This window comes from Gallus gallus, chromosome 2, assembly GCF_016699485.2.
Source record: "Gallus gallus isolate bGalGal1 chromosome 2, bGalGal1.mat.broiler.GRCg7b, whole genome shotgun sequence".
NCBI lineage: Eukaryota > Metazoa > Chordata > Aves > Galliformes > Phasianidae > Gallus > Gallus gallus.
Genome location: NC_052533.1, coordinates 128,680,461 through 128,705,796, shown reverse-complemented (window position 1 = coordinate 128,705,796; position 25,336 = coordinate 128,680,461). Strand labels below are relative to the sequence as shown.

Here is a 25,336-nt window from a genome sequence, read left to right as displayed (position 1 = left end):
TTTTATCATTTCAGCATAAAAGTCTTAATATCCAAAACTACTTCTCGTCTGTGGGCATGGACTGCTTTTTATGGTGCTGTGCCCTCAACAACTGTAAACAACTACTGTGGCTGAAAGTTAATTTTCTGTTTACATCAATTCAATTTTGAGGTCATCTTTCTTAGATGCATTTTCTTGTTCAGTAGTTTTTTATATCAAATGTTGTACTTGTTTGTTTCCGAAAATATGTAAGTTATCTTTTGTATGGAATTTATTGTAACATAAAATTAAAATACTCTCTTCAGGTTGAGGTTGTTGAGGGGGTAGCTGGTGAGGAAGACCACCACGATGAGCAGGAAGAACATGGTGAAGAAAATGCTGAAGCAGAAGGGCAGCATGATGAGCATGATGAAGATGGTATGTGTAATGTACATTGTGCACAGTGCTGGTTGGATTAACAAACTGTGCATCAAAAATGAGATCTTAATTGCCATCAGTGGTCGTGATCTATGAGCCTGACATGAGCAGAGAGAACTAAAGGGCTTAGGAGATGATTTTAGGGCAAAATTATGTACGGTTCATATTAGGACTGTGCAGAAGCATTTTTATTTTTCTTCATGCACGAGGGGAGAATATTGAAGTATCAAAAAAAAAGATGGTTTGGTAACTTCTATTTTACCATTTGTATTTGCTGCTGCTGACAGTATTGGTACAGTTTCTTACACAAACTCTTTGGTGGATTGAAGAGTAGCTTACTCTCAAATGGCTAACGATAGAATAGTGGCTATAGTAGGTGTTCTCAAAAGGGATCTGAAGCATCATGAGCCAGTTTTCAAATCAATCGTGTAACACTAAATTCTGGATCATGTTTTTAATAGACAAAATTCATCCATTATGTATGATTTTTTTTTTTTTGCCATTTATGTGACTTATCTTGTATGAGTCACTTTGAGTTTAGATTGCCCAAAGCTATTGTAAAGGAAAAAATGACCTTCTTTCTTACTGTGCCTTGTGTTTCCAGTCAACTAATTCAAAAGACAGGAAATCAGTTTATTTACTTGCTGAGTATTTAGAACATTCAATTTCAAAACTTTAAAATTGAATAGAACTTGTATTTTTAGTTAGATTTACATAGTTATTTTGTGTTTTCAGATGTTTCTTGGGTATTTGTTTGAAGCAGTGTATGGTTAATTGTCCTAATACACGTATGTGAAAAGTCATGAAGTCTTTTGGTTTTGGTGATGCTGTGAATCCTTCAAGCCTTAATTATCAGCATGTGTGTGTTGAATATATACGCACAGTATTGAGTGAGAAGGCCAGGGATTGCTAACTGCTGGAAAATGAGGAAATAAGCTACAAGTATTGCTACGTATTTGCACTGTCTCTGTGCTCTTTCCCTGCATATCTGTTAGTTTTTGCTATAGCAAGAGGCACTGGGTTTAGTTTAATATGTCTTTGATCCACCACAGCCATTCTGTTTTTTTCCGTTTTTAAACATGAGATTTTTTTTTTTATATTGTTTTTGTAGGCAGTGATATGGAGTTGGATTTGCTAGCTGCTGCTGAAACAGAAAGTGACAGTGAGAGTAACCACAGTAATCAGGACAATGCTAGTGGGCGCAGAAGTGTTGTCACTGCAGCTACTGCTGGGTCAGAAGCAGGTATGCCACATCATCTTGTGTTTCATCTAGCTGTTGAGGTATTAAAACTAAGTTACACAGGAAAAAGAAATGCTAGTGGTTTAATTCAGCTTTAATAAGGGCGGGGCTGTTTTAATCTAAGAAGCATTATCTTTCATGTTCAGATCTGGACTCTGTCTGACACTCCAAAGATGCCCTGGAGAAATTATTTACTTTGCAGTTAGATTGAGCAGAGCGAGAATTACCTGGTTATGACATTTCATAACAAATACCTTTTCCTTGTAATCTTATTTTCCCTTTCTTTTTCCTCTTTGCCCACCTTCTTCTCTCCCACCTCCATCTTTCCATATTTCTTGTTTTCCCTTTGCTTTTTCTTTGCCTGTAGTTGGAAGAAGCTATGCAGACTTTTTCAGAACACGTGCTAAAATTAGACCTGTTTTCTCTATTCTTATGAAGCTTCTGCCTGTGTTAGCTAGAAATTATCTAGTATCATTGTGAAGGGCAGTGAAATGTTTTCACTCATTTGTAGTGTAGCAGTTAGCTGTGGTTTAAAACACAGTGTGAAACCTGGCCAATCATATTAAGGCTTCTTTGAAAGAAACTGCTGTGCTGTCCAGTTTGAAAGCCTAGTTTTAGAACTCACTGCCTAGGGACAAAATTGGTGAAAATTTAAGAACTGAATTATTTCTTAATTTCTCTTCTGGAACTCAGATAATCTTAGTGGTTTTTTTTGTGAACCTGCTATGGAAAATTTATGGTATGTCATAAGAATAACTTGTTAAATTAGCAGCTGTGGCACCTGAACTTTTTAGTGTGTGTAGTTTGTTCTCATGAAAATGTTTACAGTGATTACATGATATATGCATGTGTGTGTACAGCTGTAGTTGTCAATTACTGCTCATTGCTTGTTTTCTTTAATAGGAGCTAGCAGTGTTCCAGCATTTTTTTCTGAAGATGACTCTCAATCAAATGATTCTAGTGACTCGGATAGCAGCAGCAGTCAGAGTGATGACATGGAACAGGAGACCTTCATGCTTGATGAACCTCTGGAGCGAACCACAAATAGCTCACATGCCACTGGTGCTGCCCAAGCACCCCGTTCGATGCAGTGGGCTGTACGTAATACCCAGAACCAGAGAACTACTAGCACTGCTCCTTCTAGCACATCTACCCCAGCAGGCAAGTATGAGTAAAATGCATGTGTGTATGTCACTTAACTCCTGGATTTGCTCTCTTCTCCGTTTTCTATTGTTTTATAAGAATGAAATGTTATGTATTTCTTTTAGAAGGATAGCAATGGTATGCCTTGACTGTTCCAGTTCTGGGTTTGAATTTAACAAAAGGAGGGATCTAGTCTCGTTCTTGAGATGTTACTAATTACAGTAAATGTACTTACAGTTCTTTTTTTGTAGGTAGTAACTTTTTAATAGGTGTAGTTGTTAAGGTCAGTAATATTTACAAGTTTTTTTTTTCTTTCCTAGAAATGTTAATTATATTGATCAATACATAAAATGCATGGCAAAGCTTAAATTCATTAATGTCATACTTTTGTATTTAGCAAGTTCAGCAGGCTTGATTTACATTGATCCATCAAACCTACGCCGGAGCGGTACCATCAGTACGAGCGCTGCAGCAGCAGCTGCAGCACTTGAAGCCAGCAATGCAAGCAGCTATTTAACATCTGCCAGCAGTTTAGCACGAGCCTACAGTATAGTGATACGGCAGATATCTGACCTAATGGGTCTCATTCCCAAGTACAATCATTTAGTGTACTCCCAGATCCCAGCTGCAGTGAAGCTGACTTATCAAGATGCAGTTAACTTGCAGGTAAGAATATCCAAAACTTTGCAGATAAGCATAATTTCAATATAGTGGAGTTTTTTTTTCTGAGGTAGAATGATAGAATTGTTGAGGTTGAAAGGGACCTTTGGAGACTAGCTAGTCCATATTCACTGCTGTCTAAGAGGAGAAGGCTTTTGAGGACTTCTCCAAGAGTTGAAACTTCTCAACTAGTCTTGACAGCTTGTTTCTGTGCTGGACAGATCTCACAGTTTTTTTCTTATGTTTAAATGAGTTTTCCAAGTATTTCAGTTTGTGCCTATTGCTCTCTGTCCATTCATTGGATACCACTGCAAATATTCTGGGTTTCTACCTTTTCATTGGGTACAGAGTCATTAAGAACCTACTGAGTCTGTTTCTCGAGGCTAAAGTGGTACCAACTCTCCTGGGCTCTCCTTGTTTGAGAGAGAATGTAGATTGAAGTAGCTCTAGTTTACTACTTCCATTAAATTGTTTGTATTTTCATATCAAGATTCTTGTTTGACCTGAGCTGTTGTGTCTCATAAAATACAAAAGTTAGTGAGGTCCAAATAATTGAGGTAAAGAATCTTCAAAATGTACTTGTTTGCTGCTGCTGCTTGCAGGGACATAATCATCCCTTCCCTCTTATGTACATATTTTTGGTGCTGTGCTCTTGACTGATGATCTTTAAAAGTATATGTGAAATGCAAAATGAACCTTCAGAGAAATAATTGGGAGGGAGGTTTAGTAACTGGCGTGCGTAGGCAGAAACTGGTCTGAGACACTAAAAATGTCTGAAGGAGGAACTTCAGTGCTTTGACTGTATTTATAGGTTTGAATATGGGCATACCGTGTAGAGGCAAATAACCTATACAGAATTTAGTACAGAAATCAGCTGTAAAAGTATTACTGCTGCTTTGGAGAGTTCACAAATTCAAGCAATGTTTTTTTTTCTTTTTTTCTATTAATACTATTATGTAAACAATGTAATTACTTGTAGTTGTGCCATGAGGTATCTGTATTGGCTGTATTTTCACAGTGCAGTGGAAGGTTTTTGTTAGGGAGAGGAATGATGCAAAGATGTTCCTGTACTTCAGTGATTCCAGAATAAATATGTAGGGGAAGAAATAAGAGAACCCAGGTTAACTACTGGTGGGGCTAAAATAAATTTCTGTGTAGAAGATTCTTTGTGGGAGAGTATTGTTTGTTCTGAGTAGAGATGTTTTGCAATTATTATGCTGTAAGTGTACAGCAGTGTTGTCTAGCTGAGGCAGTGAGTGGTGTATGTTGGCCTATGGAAGCCTGAGAGCTGAACTTGATTTAGAAACAAAAACAGGGGTTGAGTTAGCATTTTGTGAGTCTGCTGGATACAGGAAGATGTTGGAAGTGTGAGGGATGTTTTTAAAGACCAGAATATAAAGGAGGTTTGTGTTGGATCAAAAAAAAAGGGGGAGGGGGTGGGGGGGGGAGGAAGGGGTCAGCTAGAAAAAAAACCAACATGATGCAGTTCGTAAATGGCAAGGAAAGCAGGCTGCAGAGCTAGTTTAGGGACCAAATGAGGCAAAGACTGAACTAGGAGGGGAAATCTTGTATGCAGGCATAGATCTCTGTGCAGGTCTTAATTCTGTCTTCTTAACTGAATTAGTTGTGAGTGGTGAAGGCTGGGGAACAACGTTCCGAGGTGAGGACTTAAAAGCTACCAATACAGTGGGAATTAGACCAAAATCCCCAAAACGTGTGCACCTGGGAGGTGCTGTGTGGTCATAAGGTGAGGATTAGAAAAGGTGCCCAAAGAAAAGAGAAGGATGGCTTAGAGAATGCCTTACAGACACCAGGCAAGTAAGTGATGAGAGCTGCACACCTTAACAGTAAATCAGCTGTCTCAATAAAGATCTCAGATTTTTTTTTAATTTTTCACTCTTCAATGGGCTTTTACAACCTGTTTGTGGGAGAAGTGATGTAAATGTAAAAGTCATGGGTGAGGGCTTATGTTGAAATTGTATTCTTATCGTCTAAATCTGTTGTTTGTGAAACTCACTAAATCTCATTCTGTATAGAATTATGTAGAAGAAAAGCTTATTCCTACTTGGAATTGGATGGTTAGTATAATGGACTCCACAGAAGCTCAGCTGCGTTATGGTTCTGCATTAGCATCCGCTGGTGATCCTGGGCATCCAAATCATCCTCTCCATGCTTCTCAGAACTCAGCCAGAAGGGAAAGGATGACAGCCCGGGAGGAAGCCAGCTTAAGAACACTCGAGGGAAGAAGGTATGAAAATAGTCTGATTGCTGGATGTGGTATGAGTGCTCTTTTTACAGTCGAATCTTTACATTCACAGACATTTAAGGATTTACTTTGGTAACATAGCAGTAGTTGTTTTGATTTAAAAAGTGGCTTTTTGTGTTGTTATGATTTAGTTCTGATTTACTAGAATCATCTCAGGTATTAACTGTACTATATAGCACTTGAGCTGCTAATGCATAGTGAAGCATGAAATCATGATCATTACTCTTATTGCACTTCTTTGAATTTTGACATCTGTATTTCAGATGCAGAGACTAAATCAGGAAGGATGCCTGTGGTGCCTAATCCCTTTGTATTCCTTTTTCTTTCTCCAGGCGTGCTACTTTACTCAGTGCCCGTCAGGGAATGATGTCAGCACGTGGTGATTTCCTGAACTACGCGCTGTCTTTGATGCGTTCTCACAATGATGAGCACTCAGATGTTCTTCCTGTTCTTGATGTCTGTTCACTAAAACATGTAGCCTATGTTTTTCAAGCGCTGATTTATTGGATTAAAGCAATGAATCAACAGACAACATTGGATACTCCTCAGCTGGAACGGAAAAGGTATCAAGTCTGACTCACAAACTTTTGTAAATGTTGCACATGCCCCCATCTTTCCATCTCTGGAGATGCTAATCAGCAGCTCAAATAAATACACTTATCTATATATGTAGATGACTCTGAAAGGAATGCCTCCTATTTATTTCCATGAAAACTACAACAGATAAAAAGAGCACAGTATTACTATTTGATAGAGCTGATTTTCAGATACAGAATGCTTTTTCAACGTGGTTACCACTATTACCTGTGTGCTTTTGCCAATGATGAACAAGAGCAGGCATGCCATGCTTGTAAAAATCTGTACCAGTAGAGGTGACTCACACTTTCACAACTGCTGTCATAGCATAAATGCTAGGAAAATGTTGCCTACATAACCCATCTTTCATTGGCCCAAACAGATGGAAGTTATAAGGTGCCAAATCCAGACTACACTGTGGGTTTGATAAGGACAGTCCAGCCAAGATTGGCAGTGTGCTACATGATCTTCAGACTGCTATGAGGCCTGGAATTATTTGTTGCAAGAGAAAGGTTTTCTTCTCTGGCCTGACTCTGAAAGCTGGAGCCTTCAGCGTAGTCACTATCACAATGTAGCAATCAGAGTTGATGGTTTATCTTGTTTCCAGGAAATCCAGGAGGACGTAATGAAATAGGAGGCATTACTTTTAGACAGTCCTCGTAATTCCAGAATATATTTCAGAATCCACACACTGCCACAAATGAATACTAATCAAAGTTCTTGATCCCTGTTATAATACAGTAGAATCCATTTCTCTAGTAAACAATTCAGAAACCTGCTTAATTTTGATATCTGATTGGTGGCATTATTTTTGTAGGTTATCTACCGTATTCTACACAAGTGAATATATTATGAACTATTATTCACCTGTAATTCTTCCTCTAATTCAAGATTCCTAGATTTTTTTTTAATATTGGCATAGTCTTTAAAAAAGAATGTACCCATTGCTGCCTTAAACTTTAACTTCAGCTCAAGCTCTGGAGGTGGTCAAATGGGGTAACTGTGTGAGTAATGTAGTGATTATGTAATGAGAAGTACTCTACAGCTCTGAACACCACCTCCTCATGCAACAGCTCTACTTATTCACCAGTCATTTTAGAGTTCTTATTATTTATAGCTTGCAGATATATCTCTTGTTTAGGGTCTGGCTTTTTATTGACTGCTGCAGCTGTAAATGCTTTTTATTCTTTTAGAACTCGGGAGCTTTTGGAACTGGGTCTTGACAATGAAGATTCAGAACATGAGAACGATGATGACACCAATCAAAGTTAGTATACAGAAATGCTCCTTTAGTATGCTAAAATACATCACTTCTGTAGTGTTTTTGTCCCAATTAGCTAGTTGAGACTGAAAAAGTCTTTTTATACTTGCCATTTCATCTCCTTTCTCTCAAAGCGGCAGAGTTTGTGCCCTTACTTAGAGTTGTGTGCAATTGTAGAATTCAAAATTTGAATTTGAGCTGAACTGTGACAGTTTTGACCTGTTGAAAATGTTGCCAAAAGTAGTGAAGTGTGTATAGAGGAGCAGTGCACATTGAGTAGAATTCGTAAAATTTGCAGTAAAAGGTATAAAAATGACAACTAACAACTTTAAATAAATAAAGGGGGGGTGGGTGGATTAGTGGAAACATCCTATAAGAGCTTTAACAGTTACTGGGAGGTGGCTTGCAATCCTGCTCCTTCAGTCAGATAGCTAAGAAGGATGCTTAATTTTTTAATAATTTGTATTGCTTTTGCTTTTATAACTGAAAATTGCAATGGCATCTTCTCTGACGATTAGGTGCCGCACTTAATGACAAAGATGACGACTCCCTTCCAGCAGAGACTGGCCAAAACCATCCATTCTTCAGACGATCAGACTCAATGACGTTCCTTGGCTGCATTCCACCCAATCCTTTTGAGGTTCCTCTGGCGGAAGCCATTCCCTTGGCAGACCAGCCCCACCTACTACAGGTGACACCAGAGATAGCATTTGGGAAGATAACTGAAATTTACTACTTCTTTTCTAACTGAAGTATATTATTTACCCAGAATGCTTTTGTTAATTTTCAGCCAAATGCTCGCAAAGAAGATCTGTTTGGTCGACCAAGCCAGGGTCTGTATTCATCTTCTGCCAACAGCGGGAAGTGCTTAATGGAAGTTACAGTGGATAGAAACTGCCTTGAGGTAGATTTAAAGATTTTATTATCTTAAACAACACAGCTATTTAAGCTACTGCCTTAATTCCCCAAAAAGATGCTTCAATTTTTAGTAAAAATTTTAAGTAGCTTTCAGAACAATAATTCAAAAGCACTTCAAGTGTGAAAACTTCTGTTTTAATTTCTACTTTTGTATTAATCTTTTTGAAATGTAAGAATTTGTATAGTTGCTGATGAATAGCAGATTTCAGGCAATATTTTTAAAGGCTACAATATGATCTATGTTAATTTTGAAATGCCAATTGAGTAATGATTTGTAATAAGAAATATTACTATGTGTGATAGATCTGACATGCCTACAGACTGAACATTATGAAACAAGTATATGAAATACAAATGTAAAACAGGAAAACTGTTTCTCCTATTTGTTGAAGCCATTGAGATTGTGTATTATCAAAGCAATTGCAGTACTTATTTTTCTGTGTTTTAAGAATAACGTGTTTCCTGAATAAGCCTTTTTAGACTGCCTATAGAATAAACTGTAATTAAGTTTTAATTTTCCCTGTTTAGGTTCTTCCAACTAAAATGTCTTATGCAGCCAACTTAAAAAATGTTATGAGCATGCAAAATCGGCAGAAGAGAGAAGGGGAAGAACAAAATGTGCCCACAGAAGAATCTGAGAGTTCAAAGCCAGGGCCTTCAGCTCACGATCTTGCAGCACAACTGAAAAGCAGCTTGTTGGCAGAGATAGGACTGACAGAAAGTGAAGGGCCACCTCTCACATCTTTCAGGTAGTTGGACTTAAAATTACTGCATGAAATGTCATTGAACTGATAAAAGGATATTTCGGACTCTAAAATATTTTAATTTAAAATGAGTAGCTTTATTTAGTTTGAATGTGTTATTTGTATTTAGTAGCTTTTAAAATGAACAGTTGAGCAGTCTCAGAGTGTGTGGAAACTACTAAAAATCCTTTATTATCTGATGTTCTTCTGCATAGGTAGTATGACTCATTAGTAAGCCACATGAAAAATGGGAATTGACAGCTTCCCATCTGTGTCTTGAGATACCAACTACATTTTATGCAGTTAGAGATTGAACAGTCTACAGTTTGAATTAGAGCTTATTTTTTAAACAAAGTTTTCAGTTGAAGGCAGCCCCAGAAGAGTGAATTCCAAGTAGCAATGAAGTTGCATGCTTTTGAAGTAATTATCTTTTTGAAGCAGGATTTGAATTTCATCTGTGGTAGTGTTGTATTTAGCTAACGTAAATTTAACTCCTCTGTTTAAATCAACATGTATTATAGGAGACAGATAATTGAATAAACACTTTATAAAGATTGGAAGGATTAGAGTAAGTAACCATTAAGTTATCATGGAGAGTAGACATCCAGCTTGTTTACTTTCCATGAAATTAAAGTTCATTTGACTGGCTTCATAAAAATTACATGCTTAAGTATTTGTGAATATTTAAAACCTAGAACTGCTAAAATCAGTGCTAAGATTTGCAGCTGGTACAACAATACATAAAATCCTAAGTCTCAGTAGGGGATTTTCAAGCACAGCTGTAGGAGCAAGGAGTTACATTTACGAGCTTGAGGATTGTAACATAGAACTGAAAAGTACTATTTTATTGAAAATCTTAAGGTTTATAATTAGCACTTCAGTATGAATGTCCAGTCTGCTCTTCCTGTTCAAAAAGGACAGCTGTGATGCATTTTTACATAAAAGGAGGAGTGACATACAGAAAGTTTTTCCATCTTTGTTTCACCTGAGGCGGAAAGTGTGGAATATAACATGCCTCTTTCTCATGACCACGTTTTGAGAAGAACTGTGAATTGGAAAAATTAACTTACCTAAATTACTGAAACTTCTCAGGCTGGAGACAATGTCTAATCTAAGTAAACTGAGCTCACAACTTGTTTACTGGTCGGAGGAGGAAGGACTTCATTATGTCAGCATTTCACTGAGGAGAAAAATATCAGAATCTGCCAGACTTTCATATTTAATTTATTTTGAAGGCTTTTTTCCTCCACTGCAATTGCTGCTAAGTACTCTTACTCGTTCTTTGTTCGTTCCAAATGCATATCAAGTTATTAGCTCCTTCATATGCTAATATGTGGTAACTGGTTAGCACGGTAGGCAAAAGCCATTTTTAACTGGCTGCATTCTAGGGCATTGTAGGACTGGGCTTAGTGTGTAGAATTCCCTACATATTAAGCCAAGTTGTGTTGGTTAACACTGTACAATATGTGGAAAGACCTCTCAAGAGGATTTATAATCAGATTACCTTGCTGTAGATAACAGGCTTTATTATTTAAAGTGTATTGGTTTTATCTGTCAGTGTTCCATAGTATATTTTAACTCGCACCTTGCTTAGCTTGTGATCAAGTAATTAACCATAGTCATATGAGCTCTATGCATTCTTCTGCAGTGTAGTTGGGTGATAGTCCAGTTTGTTGGAAATCAAGAACTTCCTTGGAGGCAAGAGGTGAAGTAAAAATAGAAGTACACCAAATGTATCAGAAATTAATATTATTTCTTATCCTTCTTTTATCAGACCACAGTGTAGCTTCATGGGCATGGTTATATCTCATGACATGTTGCTGGGACGTTGGCGCCTTTCTTTAGAGTTGTTTGGTAGAGTATTCATGGAAGATGTTGGAGCAGAGCCTGGATCGGTATGTATTTTTTATTATGAGAACAATTACTTTTCCAATTAACTGTGAACTTCTCTTATTCTGATTTCGGTTTTATTTTTTATTTTAAGATCCTGACTGAATTAGGTGGCTTTGAAGTGAAGGAATCAAAGTTCCGCAGGGAGATGGAAAAACTTAGAAACCAGCAATCCAGGGATTTAACACTGGAGGTAAAAAATGTTAGTTTGTCTCATTAGAAGTTGCACCATAAGACACTGCACTAACTTAATAGAAGAAACTGTGTTTCAGAATCTGCAAGCAGTTGTCTTAAACCTTATTGCAATAATGGTGTAGTTTTTCATTATCTATTTGGTAGTTTTTTAATCTATGCAGAAGTGTCCAGACACTTCCTTGTGAAGCTCAAATTCTCTCAATATGATGATTGATAAAGAACAGAAAACCTTTTGGTTTTTTTTTTAATAGGTTGATCGAGACAGAGATCTTCTAATTCAGCAGACCATGAGGCAGCTCAACAATCATTTTGGTCGCAGGTGTGCCACCACCCCAATGGCTGTCCACAGAGTAAAAGTTACTTTTAAAGATGAGCCAGGAGAAGGCAGTGGTGTAGCACGGAGCTTTTATACTGCCATTGCACAGGCTTTTCTGTCAAATGAGAAACTGCCAAATCTAGATTGTATTCAGAATGCCAATAAGGGTACCCATACAAGTAAGTGAAATGCTGCAGTTAATTTACAGATAATATTCATAAAAGCATCAAACGCTTTTTTTATATGTTAAAATGCTTGCTGTTTGCTCTGGAGATTTCTTGCTGTTCAGTCAGCGTAGGAACTATGAAAATTGTGTATGTTAGTTTTCTGAGACAAGAAAATGTTGGGTTTTTTTTGTTTTCAGAAACAAGAAGTTGATGTTTTTCTAGAAATGAGTTTAGAAGTTAGAAGTTCACTTTAGAAGTTTCTAGCTTTTTTTGAGCATCTTTCTCTCCAGTGGATTATCAAGATTTTATGTTAAGATTTTAGTTAGTGCATACATTTAACATGACTGCTGCATCTGGCCTGTCACAAATATTTGTAAATGTTTTTTGAAACTGTATAACCTTTTGAAATATTTTTGCATTTGTAAGTTGGTACAAACACTTCAGGTTCCTTTCCTAAACTTGGCTGAACCTGGATCACTCCATGAAGTGAAGTGGTTCTCATTAATGTCTTTCAAACTGTCTTCAAAACTGCGTCCTTCTTATACTGAAACTTGATGGAGAGAGAAGTATAAAGATACTGAAGGTTAATTGGTTTTTTTCCTTCTCCTTAAGGTCTGATGCAGAGATTGCGAAACAGGGGGGAGAGAGATCGGGAGAGGGAGCGTGAGAGAGAAATGCGGAGAAGTAGTGGCTTAAGGGCTGGTTCTCGGAGAGACAGGGACAGGTAAGTGATACATTTTTAATTTGTTGGAGCTGATTTGTCAGATGGAATAACTGCCTGGGTTATCTTCAGAAAGATACTCAAATTAAATGTCTTTTTCACTTTCAAGACCAAATTGTATTAAATTTAAAGAAATCGACACACATACTTTTAAAAAAAGTTATGAAGTTGATAATAGTGTTGATGATCTCAACAGTAGGCCATAAATCTCTGCTAAAACAATAATAAAAAAACTTGTATACTAGCACGAAATTACAAGGTGGCTTGGAAACAGTACTGTCGTTGGTGACACACTTGACTGCTTCATCTGAACTACTGATAGTATCAAAATATCTGATTCGTTTTGATTCTCTGATTCTGAATCATTCTCTCCATATATCTATGAGAAATACTCCTGGTGTAAAATCTAATCCTGTTTAGAATCTCTGGGGGGAGGGGGAATAAAAAAAAAAAGAAGGTTCTGAGTATTTTTATTTCCTCTGAAATTAGTACAAACTGCTCTAACTTCTTTTAAGGGACTTTAGAAGACAGCTTTCCATTGACACAAGGCCTTTTAGACCAGCATCAGAAGGAAATCCTAGTGATGATCCTGATCCACTTCCAGCACACAGACAAGCACTTGGAGAAAGGCTCTACCCTCGAGTGCAAGCAATGCAGCCAGTATGTCTTAGCTAGTACATTAAATGATATGTCAAGTGTTCCTGCATGTTTTAATTGAAAAATTAATTTTCTGGTGAATTGTTAACTTACCTGAGCATAGTTGAACACATATGCCTACTTTTGTATTCTTTAGGATATTCTTCAGATTTTTGTTTCTGTAATGTGTCATGTAGCCTGTGAGGTATCTTGTAATGCATTCTGTATTTGAAGTCCTTAAACTTTCATAAAACTGTATTTGAAAATGAGAGAACTGGCAGAGAATAGTAATGTGTCGTTCCATATCTCCAGGCATTTGCAAGTAAGATCACAGGAATGTTGTTGGAATTGTCCCCTGCTCAGCTGCTTCTGTTACTAGCTAGTGAAGATTCCCTTAGAGCAAGAGTTGATGAAGCAATGGAACTCATTATTGCACATGGCAGGTAAAGTATTGAGGATTCTTTAAGAGATGAAATCTAGTTTTGTGGTCAAAACACTTTGTGCTGAATTTAACTGATACATCCACCTTACTTGTTGGCTTTGTTTTAGACTTTTTTCTTTGGATAAGTGACTCATTGACTTTGGTTTCAGAATATTTCTTATTGTGAAATTAAATCATCATTTGCCTTTTTTTTTTTTTCCCTGTCAAGGGAGAATGGTGCTGACAGTATATTGGATCTTGGATTGCTGGACTCTTCAGATAAAGTGCAGGTAACGTACTGATGTGTAAATAGAAAGTTAGGAGAAATTCAGTTATCAATTAATTTTAGAATCTGGCTGGAGCCTTCTCTCATCACGCAACACAAAGTTCTATTTAATTATCTTGTGGAGTTATCAAGAACATATCTTTACTCAGATCAGAAGATTTTTTTTTTGCTATTAGTTTATGCCTTTGAAAGATTAAGTAGTAATCACTCAAAAATATAAAACATTACCATTAGAAAATGTAATCTTTGAGTTGGGTTGCAAGAGCTTGCTGAAGTGGCTTGGTAGCTAGAAGTACACTTGTGAATTACTGTTCTGACTTTCAAAACAGGAGAATAGAAAGCGACATGGTTCCAGCCGCAGTGTCGTAGATATGGAATTAGATGATACGGATGATGGGGATGATAATGCACCACTTTTCTACCAGCCTGGAAAGCGAGGTTTTTATACACCAAGACCCGGTAAAAACACAGAAGCAAGGCTGAATTGTTTCAGAAATATTGGCAGGTATGTGATTAACTTGTCTGAAAAAATTGTAAAAGATGAGTATTCAAAATACCAAGGAAGAGCGCCCCTGATGCAAGCAGCAGAAACTTTATTTATACCTTATTTGCTCTGTATCTTGTTCCGGGTGCTGAATAGTGGAGAATTTGCACATCTGGAGATTACTGTTCTTGTTATAATTCATCTTTTTTGGCAATCTTAAGGTTTTATACTGCAGAAAATAGTGTCCACAATTTTCTTTTGTGGATCGATAGGACTGGGAAGCTTAATTCTTATTTACAAATTTTTAGTCTAAAAAATCCCCGATGTAACTTGTGTCATACTAAAACAAAAATCATGTTTATTTTCAGAATCTTAGGATTGTGCCTGTTGCAGAATGAGCTGTGTCCTATCACGTTAAATAGACATGTAATCAAAGTTCTTCTTGGCAGAAAGGTAAGTTGATGATAGAAGTTTGAATTTGATTTATTCATGTAGAAACTCATCTTTAATTGCTTTTTCTTCCTACTGTGCATTGACTATAGTAGAGTTGGTCCTGGAACTGTAAGTATGCTTTTAGCTTGAATTGAAGGTATTTTATTTGAGACTGTGAAACTTCCAACTTCAGTCAACCACCATCAAATCTGTACTGATCTAAGTGATATGTAGAAGAATTTGTTAAAAACAAAGTCCCCTCACACCTCTCCAAAAACAAGAAAACAAACAAAAATCCCCAAATGATTAAACTTCTTCATAAGCTCTATGCCCATAATAGCAGGAAAGGCTTTACAAGTCTGTATGTTTGGCTAATGCACTTGAGTTGAGTAGTCTTAAGCATCTTCAACTGCATGCTGAAAATAAGAGTTTGACTGCTGTTATTTTTAAGTGTTTATATGCTTTGTTACATGAGTTATTTGGGGTTGTTACACGTGCACTGTTGTATGCTAGTGATTAGGCACAGGTCACATAATTTTGAATATGTTCTTTAACAAAAGGTATGGGTTTTTGTTTGTTTTTTTAACAGGTGAACTGGCATGACTTTGCTTTTTTTGATCCAGTTATGTATGAAAGCCTTCGGCAGCTTATACTTGCTTCCCAAAGTACAGATGCTGATGCAGTGTTTGCAGCAATGGATTTAGCTTTTGCAATAGACCTGTGCAAGGAGGAGGGTGGAGGGCAGGTAAGGACAAAAAGCTGTCTCACTGTAAGTTCAGAATTGTATAACTTATGCATGTTGTCTTGTATGTATAACGTAGGCTCTTGTAAGGTTTCAAACTTCATCTTCTACCTTTTTCTAGATTCAAATACAGCATTCTCTTTAGACAGTGAAATGTGGGGTGTTTGGTTTGGTTGATTTTGTCTCTTTCCTTGAAGGTGGTGTAAGTAGAGCCTACCATAAAGCCTGGAGAGCATAATCAATGCTAGAGAGTCTGTAAAGTGACCATATAGTAGTAACAGTACTAGTAGTAAATGTTATTTCAGTTTGGAGAAATGTTAAGCTATAAATCACCAATCAACATACATGTCTGTTGTAATAATAATCTCATTTTGTCTTTCTTTCCTCCAATGATCTTTGATAATTTGCCATAGGTTGAACTTATTTCCAATGGTGTAAATATACCAGTCACTCCTCAGAATGTTTATGAATATGTCCGGAAATATGCAGAACACCGAATGTTGGTAGTAGCAGAACAGCCTCTGCATGTAAGTTCTTGGTGGAGTGTTGTGGGCTTTTTTCCCCCCTCTATCCTCCATTATGGTATTGCTAATCATGTTCTTTCTGAAGTGTGACAGCTTGATTAAAAAGAATCTTTTTTTGTAGTAGTTATGCAGTGCTGTGAAGAATGACCAATTTTTTTTAACATGATGAAAGATAATTCCTTTTAAATGTGATCTCGTTGGTTAAGTTTATACAATCACTCTTTGGGTTTAAATGGCCTCTTGGAATTCTTGCTTTGGGTTTAGCAGCTACTTTGTACTAGTAATCACCGTCATCTTTGGTTTGTTTAGCCTTACAGGCAAAAATGTATATAAATCACCTTGAACTTCTGACTTGATTGTATTCTTGCTTTAAAAGGAAGTTACGAAACCCAACTTCATTCTTTTTTACCGGTGTAGCAAAAAACCTATTAATTGACTGTAGAACTATATTAAAAACATTGAGTTTTGAAGCTCTTTTTAAAGAATGGCTTACTACATCTGAACTTGGTAATTTCTGCTGCAGTTCTGAGTTAAGCTAGCAGATTCTAGATGACTTCTGTGCAGATTAAGTCCAGAATTCTACAAAAGAAGAATGTGTTCCTGAAATTAAGTCACTCGGTCTCCATGTCTGCATGAATTAATAAGCATTTCAACTCTCTCTTTATTGTAAGACTTGAAAATTGTAACACTTATGTTGATAATTTATTGAAATTCTCATATTTTGAAAACTGAGTTTAATCTGTTATTTATATAAAACATGTATGGGTGTCTACACATATATGCACGTATATTACATTTTTAAAGCAGAAGAGCCATGTGAGTGACTGAGGAAGCAAAGTGGAATTAAGATGAGATGTGCATTTTGTAACTCTCATTAGATTCAGTGTAGGTCAGCAAAATATCTGATATTTTCAGTAATAGAATATAATTTGCTTCTGCTCCTGTAGTTGGTGCAATACTAGCTCAAACAATTACTGTTTTCTTTTGCAGTCATATACTTGTACTGCTCTGCTGCTTAACTTGCTGCAGTTCTTTGTTTCAGAAAATTGGCATCTCAGATCGTAAAGCTTTGGCAGAAAAGAACAGCCAAGAGTATAATACATTTCGAGTTGATAGGGAATTGGACATGGAACTTGTCAGTAAATGATATGGCTGTAATGTGAATCTTGTGGTTTTAACTTAAGGCAATGAGGAAGGGTCTTCTGGATGTACTTCCAAAGAATTCATTAGAAGATTTGACAGCGGAAGATTTCAGACTTTTGGTAAATGGCTGTGGTGAAGTAAATGTGCAAATGCTAATCAGCTTTACCTCTTTCAATGATGAGTCAGGTATGAAACAACTTACCTCTTCAACTCTGTGTTTGAATAACACTGTCTGTTCTGCATAGTTACCAGCTTTAAGCTGAAACTACCTCTTAAAATTTGTCATCATTTGCTAAGTCACTCAAATTGATGATAAAATTTCTGTGTTCTTTACATACCTTCTAAAGCGTTTACTTTCAGTCAAGGGAAAAAAGGCACATTTTCCAACTTCACTGCCTATTGGCCTGAAATAAAAGAATTATGGTACTGGTAGTATGTCTTTCCTTCTGGAAGTTCTGACCTAATGTTAGAACTATATGTGATGTATGCATGCTAATGTCTTTAATTTTTTTTAAACTGTATTTAGCTTTTACTGGACTTTTTGGTTGGGAGGGTGTGAAACACTGAGGTATGATGGACTTAGCCTTTATATTCAGAAGTGTGTGTATTAGTTTTAAAACGACTCTATCTCCAGTATCAGAGACTGGCTGAGATCCAACTTACATGCAGTCCATTTAGAACAGATCTCTTAATATTTATTGTTCAGTGCACCAACTGAATTACATAAGTACACGACGTATATTGTTTTTTCTCATATAGGAGAAAATGCTGAGAAGCTTTTGCAGTTCAAGCGTTGGTTTTGGTCCATAGTTGAGAAGATGAGTATGACAGAAAGACAAGATCTGGTGAGTTGTTCATTCTCAGTGGAAGCGTGCAGAACAGCTGGGATTACTTTTGCATCATTACTGTTCATTCAGTGTGTATACCTACAAAGACTTCGTATGCTAACAGTAAGGTGGCAGACTGTAGTAGTAAGAATTGGTTAAACTTTGAGTTCTGGAAACATTAGGTGTGAATCCTAGACCTTGCAGATGGAAGTAAATGTGGTGTTTCCTTGCCCTTATTTTCAAATCTGCTATGTTGAAGCATGCTCACAGTCTTTGCAAAGTAGCTCTTAAGCTAAGTTACTGTTGTTAGTCAACTGTTTTGTGGGTTGGTATATTAGATTTCTTGAGATTGATTGATTTCTTTCCCTGGATTAGTCGCTCTCTTAACTTCTGTGTATCCTGAGGGCAATGCATGTGTCCTGTCTATAAGATGTCCGTAATGATATCATCTCCTTTTTCTCAAAGCCCTTTCAGAATAGCTGATGAGAAGCATGAAAGAAAAAGATTCTGTTTCACTTTGGAAAACTTGCCTGTACATTGTATCCATTCGCTTCTTAAAACTACTTGCATTTAACTTACTCCTTAAGGTACTATCTTTCCTTTACGATTTGCTAACAGGAAACAAGGACTTAACTGAAAAGTGGAAAATCTGGAGCATAATTGTTAAGGAATATCTTTAATTGCACTTTGGTAGTGACTCTGCTCTGCAAGTCAGTATTTCACCCTTGAGACTGTAAAGCCAATATTCCCCATTGTTGCTTTCTGTCTGTACAGGTGCTATATCACCTGGTCATGAACTGCCTTGGGAGTCATTTTTGATGTGAGAGATTTTTTTTTTGATTTTCATATTGTGTTGACAGTTAAAATCTTCCCAAGTGGAGCTGGGGACATCATATTTACTGAGAATTTGTTGATGCAGGATCATCTTGAGCGCTGCTTTTATTAGTTTTAGCAGAAGTGTATAATACAATGAGCAGCACAGGAAAGGAAATGAAGGAAGCTATTACAGAAGTATATAACATGACCACTGAGTTGAGTTGGCATACTGAAAGGACTGTACTGTGATCAAACTTGACTGCGACTGTTCTGTGCAGTTTTTTTTATTTAACCCATGCCACACAACAGTCATTTGTGTGCAGTGTGAATTGTAGCCTTGCCCAACGCAATTTTAAATGCTGTCTTCTTTTTATCAGGTTTACTTCTGGACGTCAAGTCCATCATTGCCAGCCAGTGAGGAGGGATTCCAGCCCATGCCATCAATCACAATAAGACCACCAGATGACCAACACCTTCCTACAGCAAACACTTGCATTTCTCGCCTTTATGTCCCACTCTATTCCTCTAAGCAGATTTTGAAACAGAAGTTGTTACTCGCCATTAAGACCAAGAATTTTGGTTTTGTGTAGATTATAAAAAGTGTGTATTGCTGTGTAATATTACTAGCTAAGTTTTGTAGATTTTTCCATTTGTCTATAAAAGTTTATGAAAGCTAATGCTGTCATACCCCTGGTGGTACTTTAAAGATTTAAATGCAAACATTCCTGTACTAAATTTGTAATGTAAAGGCCTAAGGAGAGCTGGCAATATCTGATTGCAACAGTTTGCTAGTCGATAACTCCTTGGACTAACCCCAGCCAAAGATGACAGCAGAACAATATAATTTACACTGTGATTTATCTTTTTGCTGAGGGAAAATATGTAAAATGTTCTGAAAATTCACTGCTGCCTTTGTGGAAAGTGTTTCAGCAAAGGTTCTTGTATAGAGGGAGTAGGGAATTTCGAAATAAAAAATTAAGTATGTTCTGTGGTTTATTTTAACTTTTTTATGGTGTTTAATTTGTGGTTGGCTGCGGTTGTGTGCCATGTATATTGAACTTGTAAAAAAAAAAAAAAAAAAAAAAGAGAAAAAAAGTTCCTGACAGCTCAGATCCCAGAGTTGTGGTCGTTCACTTATGAAACCACTTTCATTGCAATTTTTGCTCTAGCTGCATTGAACTCTGGCACATCAGATGCCACCACTAATATTTTGCATGTAATCTGTACCTTCAGTGTTTTGGTTTTTTTTTTTTGTACATATGCTGAGGCCAATGCACAGTATTTCATAGTTCACAATCAACATTTTGTATCCCTGTTTCAGTGAACAGAGAGTTAGGAGATTGTTCCACTACCAGTTCTAACCCAACACTTGTAACTACATAATCTAACTATGTAAACTCAGCCTGGGCACTTTCTGGTAACTGTAAAATGTTTATAAGATCATGATTATCGAAGATACTTTTTTGGAAAACCTTAATGTTCGTGAGCAGCTTAACTTCTTTTGTATCTAGCCTTTTTTTAAGTATCTTGTTACAGTTTTTTAATAAAGAAATTACAGACAAAATACCAAGTCATACTGAAGAAACAATAGTTTTTATTTATTTAGCCATTCATATTTTAGCTAACAGCATACACCAAGCACAGTTGTTCATCAAAATCTGGATTTTGTAACTGAAAAATTGACGTGCAGAAGGTATTCAACCCACATTTTACAGTTAGCAGAGAATCTTGAATCAAATGGGCCAGGCAACCCCTTCTTCTGACAGTATTGGTTTGAAGGGAAGGTGGCTTGTTCTGAAAAATCTCCAGGTTATTAGTTTAGAATAAAGTTTTCAAAGTGTGTTGTAGTGGGTTCTACTGTATTTTCACTTTTGAAGTGGTTGCTTTGGGGAGGGCAGTCATTGACCATGACCTAGGCCTTGGTTTTCCCAATGCATGCGAGACTTTGGAGACTTGGAGTGATAACTAAAGGCAAGAGCTGCTTTTTTCTGTATCATAGATTTCTGAAAGCTTAGCGGACTGAAGAATTGAAGCTTAAGGGCTTACAGGGCTCTTTCCTGCTTTTTCAATGCCACGAGTCTGTTAGTAAGCGGTTTTTGTTTTGCTGGGGAGAGTTAATTGATGTTTCATTAAAATCTAAGTGGAATTCAATTCTGCTGCAGTTCCACTAGATTTTTCTTTGTGTTATGTAGCTGAGGATGGCCAGAAGTTACCTGTGATTGTGATTGGTTATTTTGGGTTTTTTTTTTTCAGTTTTCATTATTTAGTACCTGCAGGTGTGGAACATGGTTGAAATCAGAAGTTAGAATCACCAGTTGCCAAACTGGTGCTGAAAATCTGATTTACTGGATGAAACTGTTTCAGGCTTATGTAGTTAATCTGCAGATAAATCAATACACAGATGTAGAATTATTTCTCTATTTACTGATACTTCCTATATCACTCATTCTAGAAAAGAACAGTTTCAGTGTGTGGGAATTGGAGTCTGTTCTGGATTTTCTTTTGAGATCTTCAGGGTAGCTTAAGTTTGAAATTATATCTGATTTCACTGTGCCGATACTTCTTTAAAAAAGAAAAAGCCCAGTACAGCTACATAAGTCTAAATTTAAGGATCAGTACAGAGAAAACCTGTACTGGCATGACTGTTCTCATAGACTAAGGAATATAGTTAGAGAGGTACAAGGTGTCGTCTTCCTGGGTTTTGAACCGGTATAATTATTTCATTACCAAAACCGCCTCTAATGGGGAATGTTGTGAAGTTAGTAGAAAGCAGGAATAAACACAAGCAAACAACAGGAGCCTGTTTAGAATAGGCCTCAGTTCTACAGTCTGTAAAACTAAAGCTCTCTCCCTCACAAAGCTTTGTGAGACTTGATGTATTAAAAAGTATTCAAGGTCCTTGGATAAAAGGCCATATATAAATGTAAAGTACTGTGTGTGTGTGTATATATATATATATGTATTGTGTGTATATGTATATAAGTGTATGTGTATGTATAACATATAAATATATGTTATATGTATATATATTTCTGTATATAGCTTTAACTTTTTTTTTTTAAGTCCTGTAATGTATAGCTAGACAAAAATTATACAGATAACTCATAGTAGCTCACCATATATACACACAAGGCATTCTGATGACAGAAGTGGAGAGGGAACCTAGTTTGATTTATGCTGTGGTCATTGACTTGAAATGTGTATAAATAGCTTTTTTCCTCTGTATGGTATATTTAAACTATATCAAGGTTTTAATAAGAAAAAAATGTTTATTAAAATCATACACCTCGTCTCCCTTTGACTTAAGCCCTTCTATTAGTTCACTTCCAAGATGTAGTAGAGAAACAAGTTAAAGCAGAAACCTCTAATACCTTTTATATAGTCCAGATAGTTACCTATATTTATAACTGCTGAAATAGGAGATAGAGGTAGGAACTAACAAAATGTTACCACCATGCCAGTTCCTGTTCTGAATCTAGGGAGAACTGACTCCTTAGCATGGTCTTCCCATAGTTAGTCCTCAGTGATAGACTCTGTTGCGTAGTTTAGTCTGTCCTGTCCAGAAGGTAGATGGCTTCAGGCTGGTTACCTTACCAGAAGTGAGAAATTACTTGGGCTTTTCTTCTGGAGTGGCCTTTTCTTTCCACTTGATTTGGGAGTCCCTTTTCTTTCCTGCAAGTAAGTTGCTGGCTCTAGGTAGCTTTTGTTGGAAAGAAGTGAACTGGCAAACCTGTGAATCAAAAGCACTACCCATCTTGTACAGAATCAGTCATTCAGAGAGGTGTAGAAAATGGAAATTTCCTAATCTCTTAGCCTACATTTATCTTTTAAAAGATGTTTGCACTTGTGTACAGATCATCTGCTTTAAAAAAAAAGTTTGCTTCACTGTGTGTGTCCAAATAGAAGTGCACAGAGTAACACATAGGAGCTTCTGATTTCAGTTGTACGGATGGCAGAAACGTACAAGTCACGGCACCTTATATCTAGCAGGTCTGTTTCACACAGTGCTCCTTTTGGAGGCCTGGTTCAGCACAGCTCGGTCATTTCTAACACTGTGACAGATTGCTCAGTGCATTAGGGCCTTGGTGAGGCGCTGGCACAGGCTGCCCTGAGAGCTGTGGGTACTGCATCCCAGGGCCAGGTTGGATGGGCCCTGGGCAGCCTGAGCCGGGGGATGGCAGCCCTGCTAGAGCAGGGGGCTGGGCCTGGGCAATCTTCAGTGTTCCTTCTATGATTCTGATTTCTCTGAGGAAATTTATCTGCTGTTCTTTCATCTTATAAGCTGTAGATCATGTCTCAGTGCATGAATTTATGTAAACGGCATTCTAAACCTTTCTGCACTCATTGATGCTTTCATTTCTCAAGCTTCCTCTTCCTATGGCAAACAGCTGCCTAGCTTACTAGCTTTGTTTTGCTTTCTCTTTTTAAACTGGATTATTTGACCTTTTAATCTAAACTCTTCAGTCGGCCTAATTCTTTTCAGTACGTATTCTGCCAAACTGAAATATATAACTTTGCAAAGCCTAATAACTGGATTTCAGCATGTGTGGTGTTGGCTTATCCTAAGCTCTGAGCATCCACACACACAAATGTGGGTGCAGATCAGTCCTGCAAAAGCTTCACTGAGCACCTCAAACCTTCAGTGCTTGAAGTTCATGTGTGCTCTGTATGGAGGACAGGGATACACTTTGTAAGCAAAATCTGTTCTAAGGGTGACTTGCATCGCAGTGTCTTTGTCCATGATTTTTTGGATGTAATGGTCATTTTTGTCATTAATCACAAGTTACCACTGTAATATACTGGTCAGTAAGAAGCAGTTGGTTGCTACCCCGTCCTTCAGAACTTTTCTTCTCCATAATATCGAACCTTCAGTATCCTTCATCCATGACAACATGTAACACGGTGTATGTTTGAATACAATAGTCAGTGTGAACTTACTGGAAAACGCATCGCTGCCACAACCTGTGTTTGCTTCCGTGTGACGAGGCTTCTAAGGTGGCCTCCAGGAAATGCTTATTTTGGACATACTGAAATCATTCACGCACTGATTTGCACACAGTGGACAGTTTTGCCTTTGATTTATAGATGAAAATTCTTCAATCTACCTAAAACAGCATTCTTTATATAAAATGTGATCTCTATAAACGTAATTTTTAAATGCAGGCCAGTATTCTCAAAGTAAATCGTATCTTTAGGGGGAGATTGGGAAGAGGCACTGTAGGTCGAGATCTGCATTTTGGATGTTATGGTTGACAAATATCAGAGATTTCCTGCCCTGGAGTTCCATGTCCTGCTTCTCTGCATAATGCCCTGCACTTTCAGGAGGCATCTATGGAAGTTTGGTGAATATGAGTACCAGAGATTCCATTTCTTGGCCCAGTGCAATGATGAGGAACACTGAGCTGATGCTTGTACGCTGTCCTGAGAGAGCAGGTACGGCCCTGAGTTCAGCTGCTGTGCCACCAAGTAGGTTAGGAGCTGAAGGAGGAAAACACCCCACCCACCTGGTGATGTTTTAAATAGAACAGTACATGTACGCTGTGGTAATCTTTGTCTTGCAAAACCATGCATAATGCTACATCTTTGTATTTAATCTGGATGTAAACTATTTTACTATTCCGCAAGTGCTTTTCCATATTTCAGTGTCATGTACGTTATGTAATCAATTTATATGAAGTTGACAGAAGTTGGTGGATTCTTGTGGAGATGTGAGAAGAGCCAACTGCTGTTTTGTTAATCCTCTCTTCCATGGTCCGTGTCCTTTGCCATGTTTTCCCTCTGAATTACTCTTCTGGCACTGTGTAAACAGATGTTTGCTGTGCATCTGTAGAAGGGGAATTATGTCTTTAAGAAATTATCCCTAAATATTCAAAGTCATTTCTGTCTTTAATTACATGAATTGCTGGTATGGCTTAGGTTTAAAAAATGTTTTCAAGGACAGTCCCGTATTTGGGGATGACTGGATTAGGGGCAGGGAGCTGGAACCGTCAATAGGCAAGTCAATGTTACTAAATAGTGTGATTGGTACTGAGTTTTGGTGCTTGCGCTTATTGAGGGGGAGGCATGAGTTCCTGGGATATCAGCACTGTATTGGAGGATGCACCAATGTAATTTGTTGGTATTGAAGGGTCAGTTGGGCTTGATCCAACTCGGAGTTCCTCTCAAGGCCAGGCTGGATGTGGCTCTGGGCAGCCTGGTCTGGTGGTTGGCGACCCTGCACGTAGCAGGGGGGTTGAAACTCAATGATCACTGTGGTCCTTTTCAACCCAGGCCATTCTGTGATTCTATGATATGATTCATGATTTGCTCTGGATCAAGAAATGGAATCCCTGGTACTCAGTACGGGAAAGAATGGAGCTGTAGTTGAACACGGACATTAGACAGCATGTATGGGTACGTTTGGGCAATGAAACTTTAAAGCTTTAAAGAGCAGTAGTTGGGTAACAGCAAATATTTGTGTAAGACTGTATTTTTTCTCACGTTATGCCTGTTATGTATTCTGGTACGCTGTTTAGTAATGTGACACTTAGGTA

The 25,336-nt window shown here is 37.4% G+C and overlaps 1 protein-coding gene across 12 annotated transcripts in view; it reads left to right on the top strand.

The window, feature by feature from the left end:
* UBR5 (ubiquitin protein ligase E3 component n-recognin 5) overlaps positions 1-20,377 on the top strand; it is a 79,764-nt gene extending 59,387 nt beyond the window's left edge. For 7 of the 12 annotated variants that reach the window (XM_040696383.2, XM_040696382.2, XM_040696376.2 and 4 more), the window contains 24 exons: positions 285-396; positions 1,508-1,639; positions 2,540-2,797; positions 3,177-3,445; positions 5,476-5,687; positions 6,038-6,268; positions 7,475-7,548; positions 8,061-8,233; positions 8,312-8,446; positions 8,989-9,209; positions 10,978-11,098; positions 11,188-11,286; positions 11,540-11,783; positions 12,384-12,495; positions 13,008-13,152; positions 13,441-13,571; positions 13,779-13,839; positions 14,165-14,340; positions 14,688-14,772; positions 15,341-15,496; positions 15,907-16,020; positions 17,202-17,346; positions 17,920-18,005; positions 19,181-20,377. In XM_040696383.2, the coding sequence (XP_040552317.1) occupies positions 285-396; positions 1,508-1,639; positions 2,540-2,797; positions 3,177-3,445; positions 5,476-5,687; positions 6,038-6,268; positions 7,475-7,548; positions 8,061-8,233; positions 8,312-8,446; positions 8,989-9,209; positions 10,978-11,098; positions 11,188-11,286; positions 11,540-11,783; positions 12,384-12,495; positions 13,008-13,152; positions 13,441-13,571; positions 13,779-13,839; positions 14,165-14,340; positions 14,688-14,772; positions 15,341-15,496; positions 15,907-16,020; positions 17,202-17,346; positions 17,920-18,005; positions 19,181-19,393 (3,705 nt within the window). In that variant the 3' untranslated portion in view covers positions 19,394-20,377. The remainder of the gene's footprint in view (positions 1-284; positions 397-1,507; positions 1,640-2,539; positions 2,798-3,176; positions 3,446-5,475; positions 5,688-6,037; positions 6,269-7,474; positions 7,549-8,060; positions 8,234-8,311; positions 8,447-8,988; positions 9,210-10,977; positions 11,099-11,187; positions 11,287-11,539; positions 11,784-12,383; positions 12,496-13,007; positions 13,153-13,440; positions 13,572-13,778; positions 13,840-14,164; positions 14,341-14,687; positions 14,773-15,340; positions 15,497-15,906; positions 16,021-17,201; positions 17,347-17,919; positions 18,006-19,180) is intronic. The other 5 variants (XM_040696381.2, XM_040696380.2, XM_040696377.2 and 2 more) reach the window with 3 other exon arrangements.
* Positions 20,378-25,336: the final 4,959 nt, after the last annotated feature.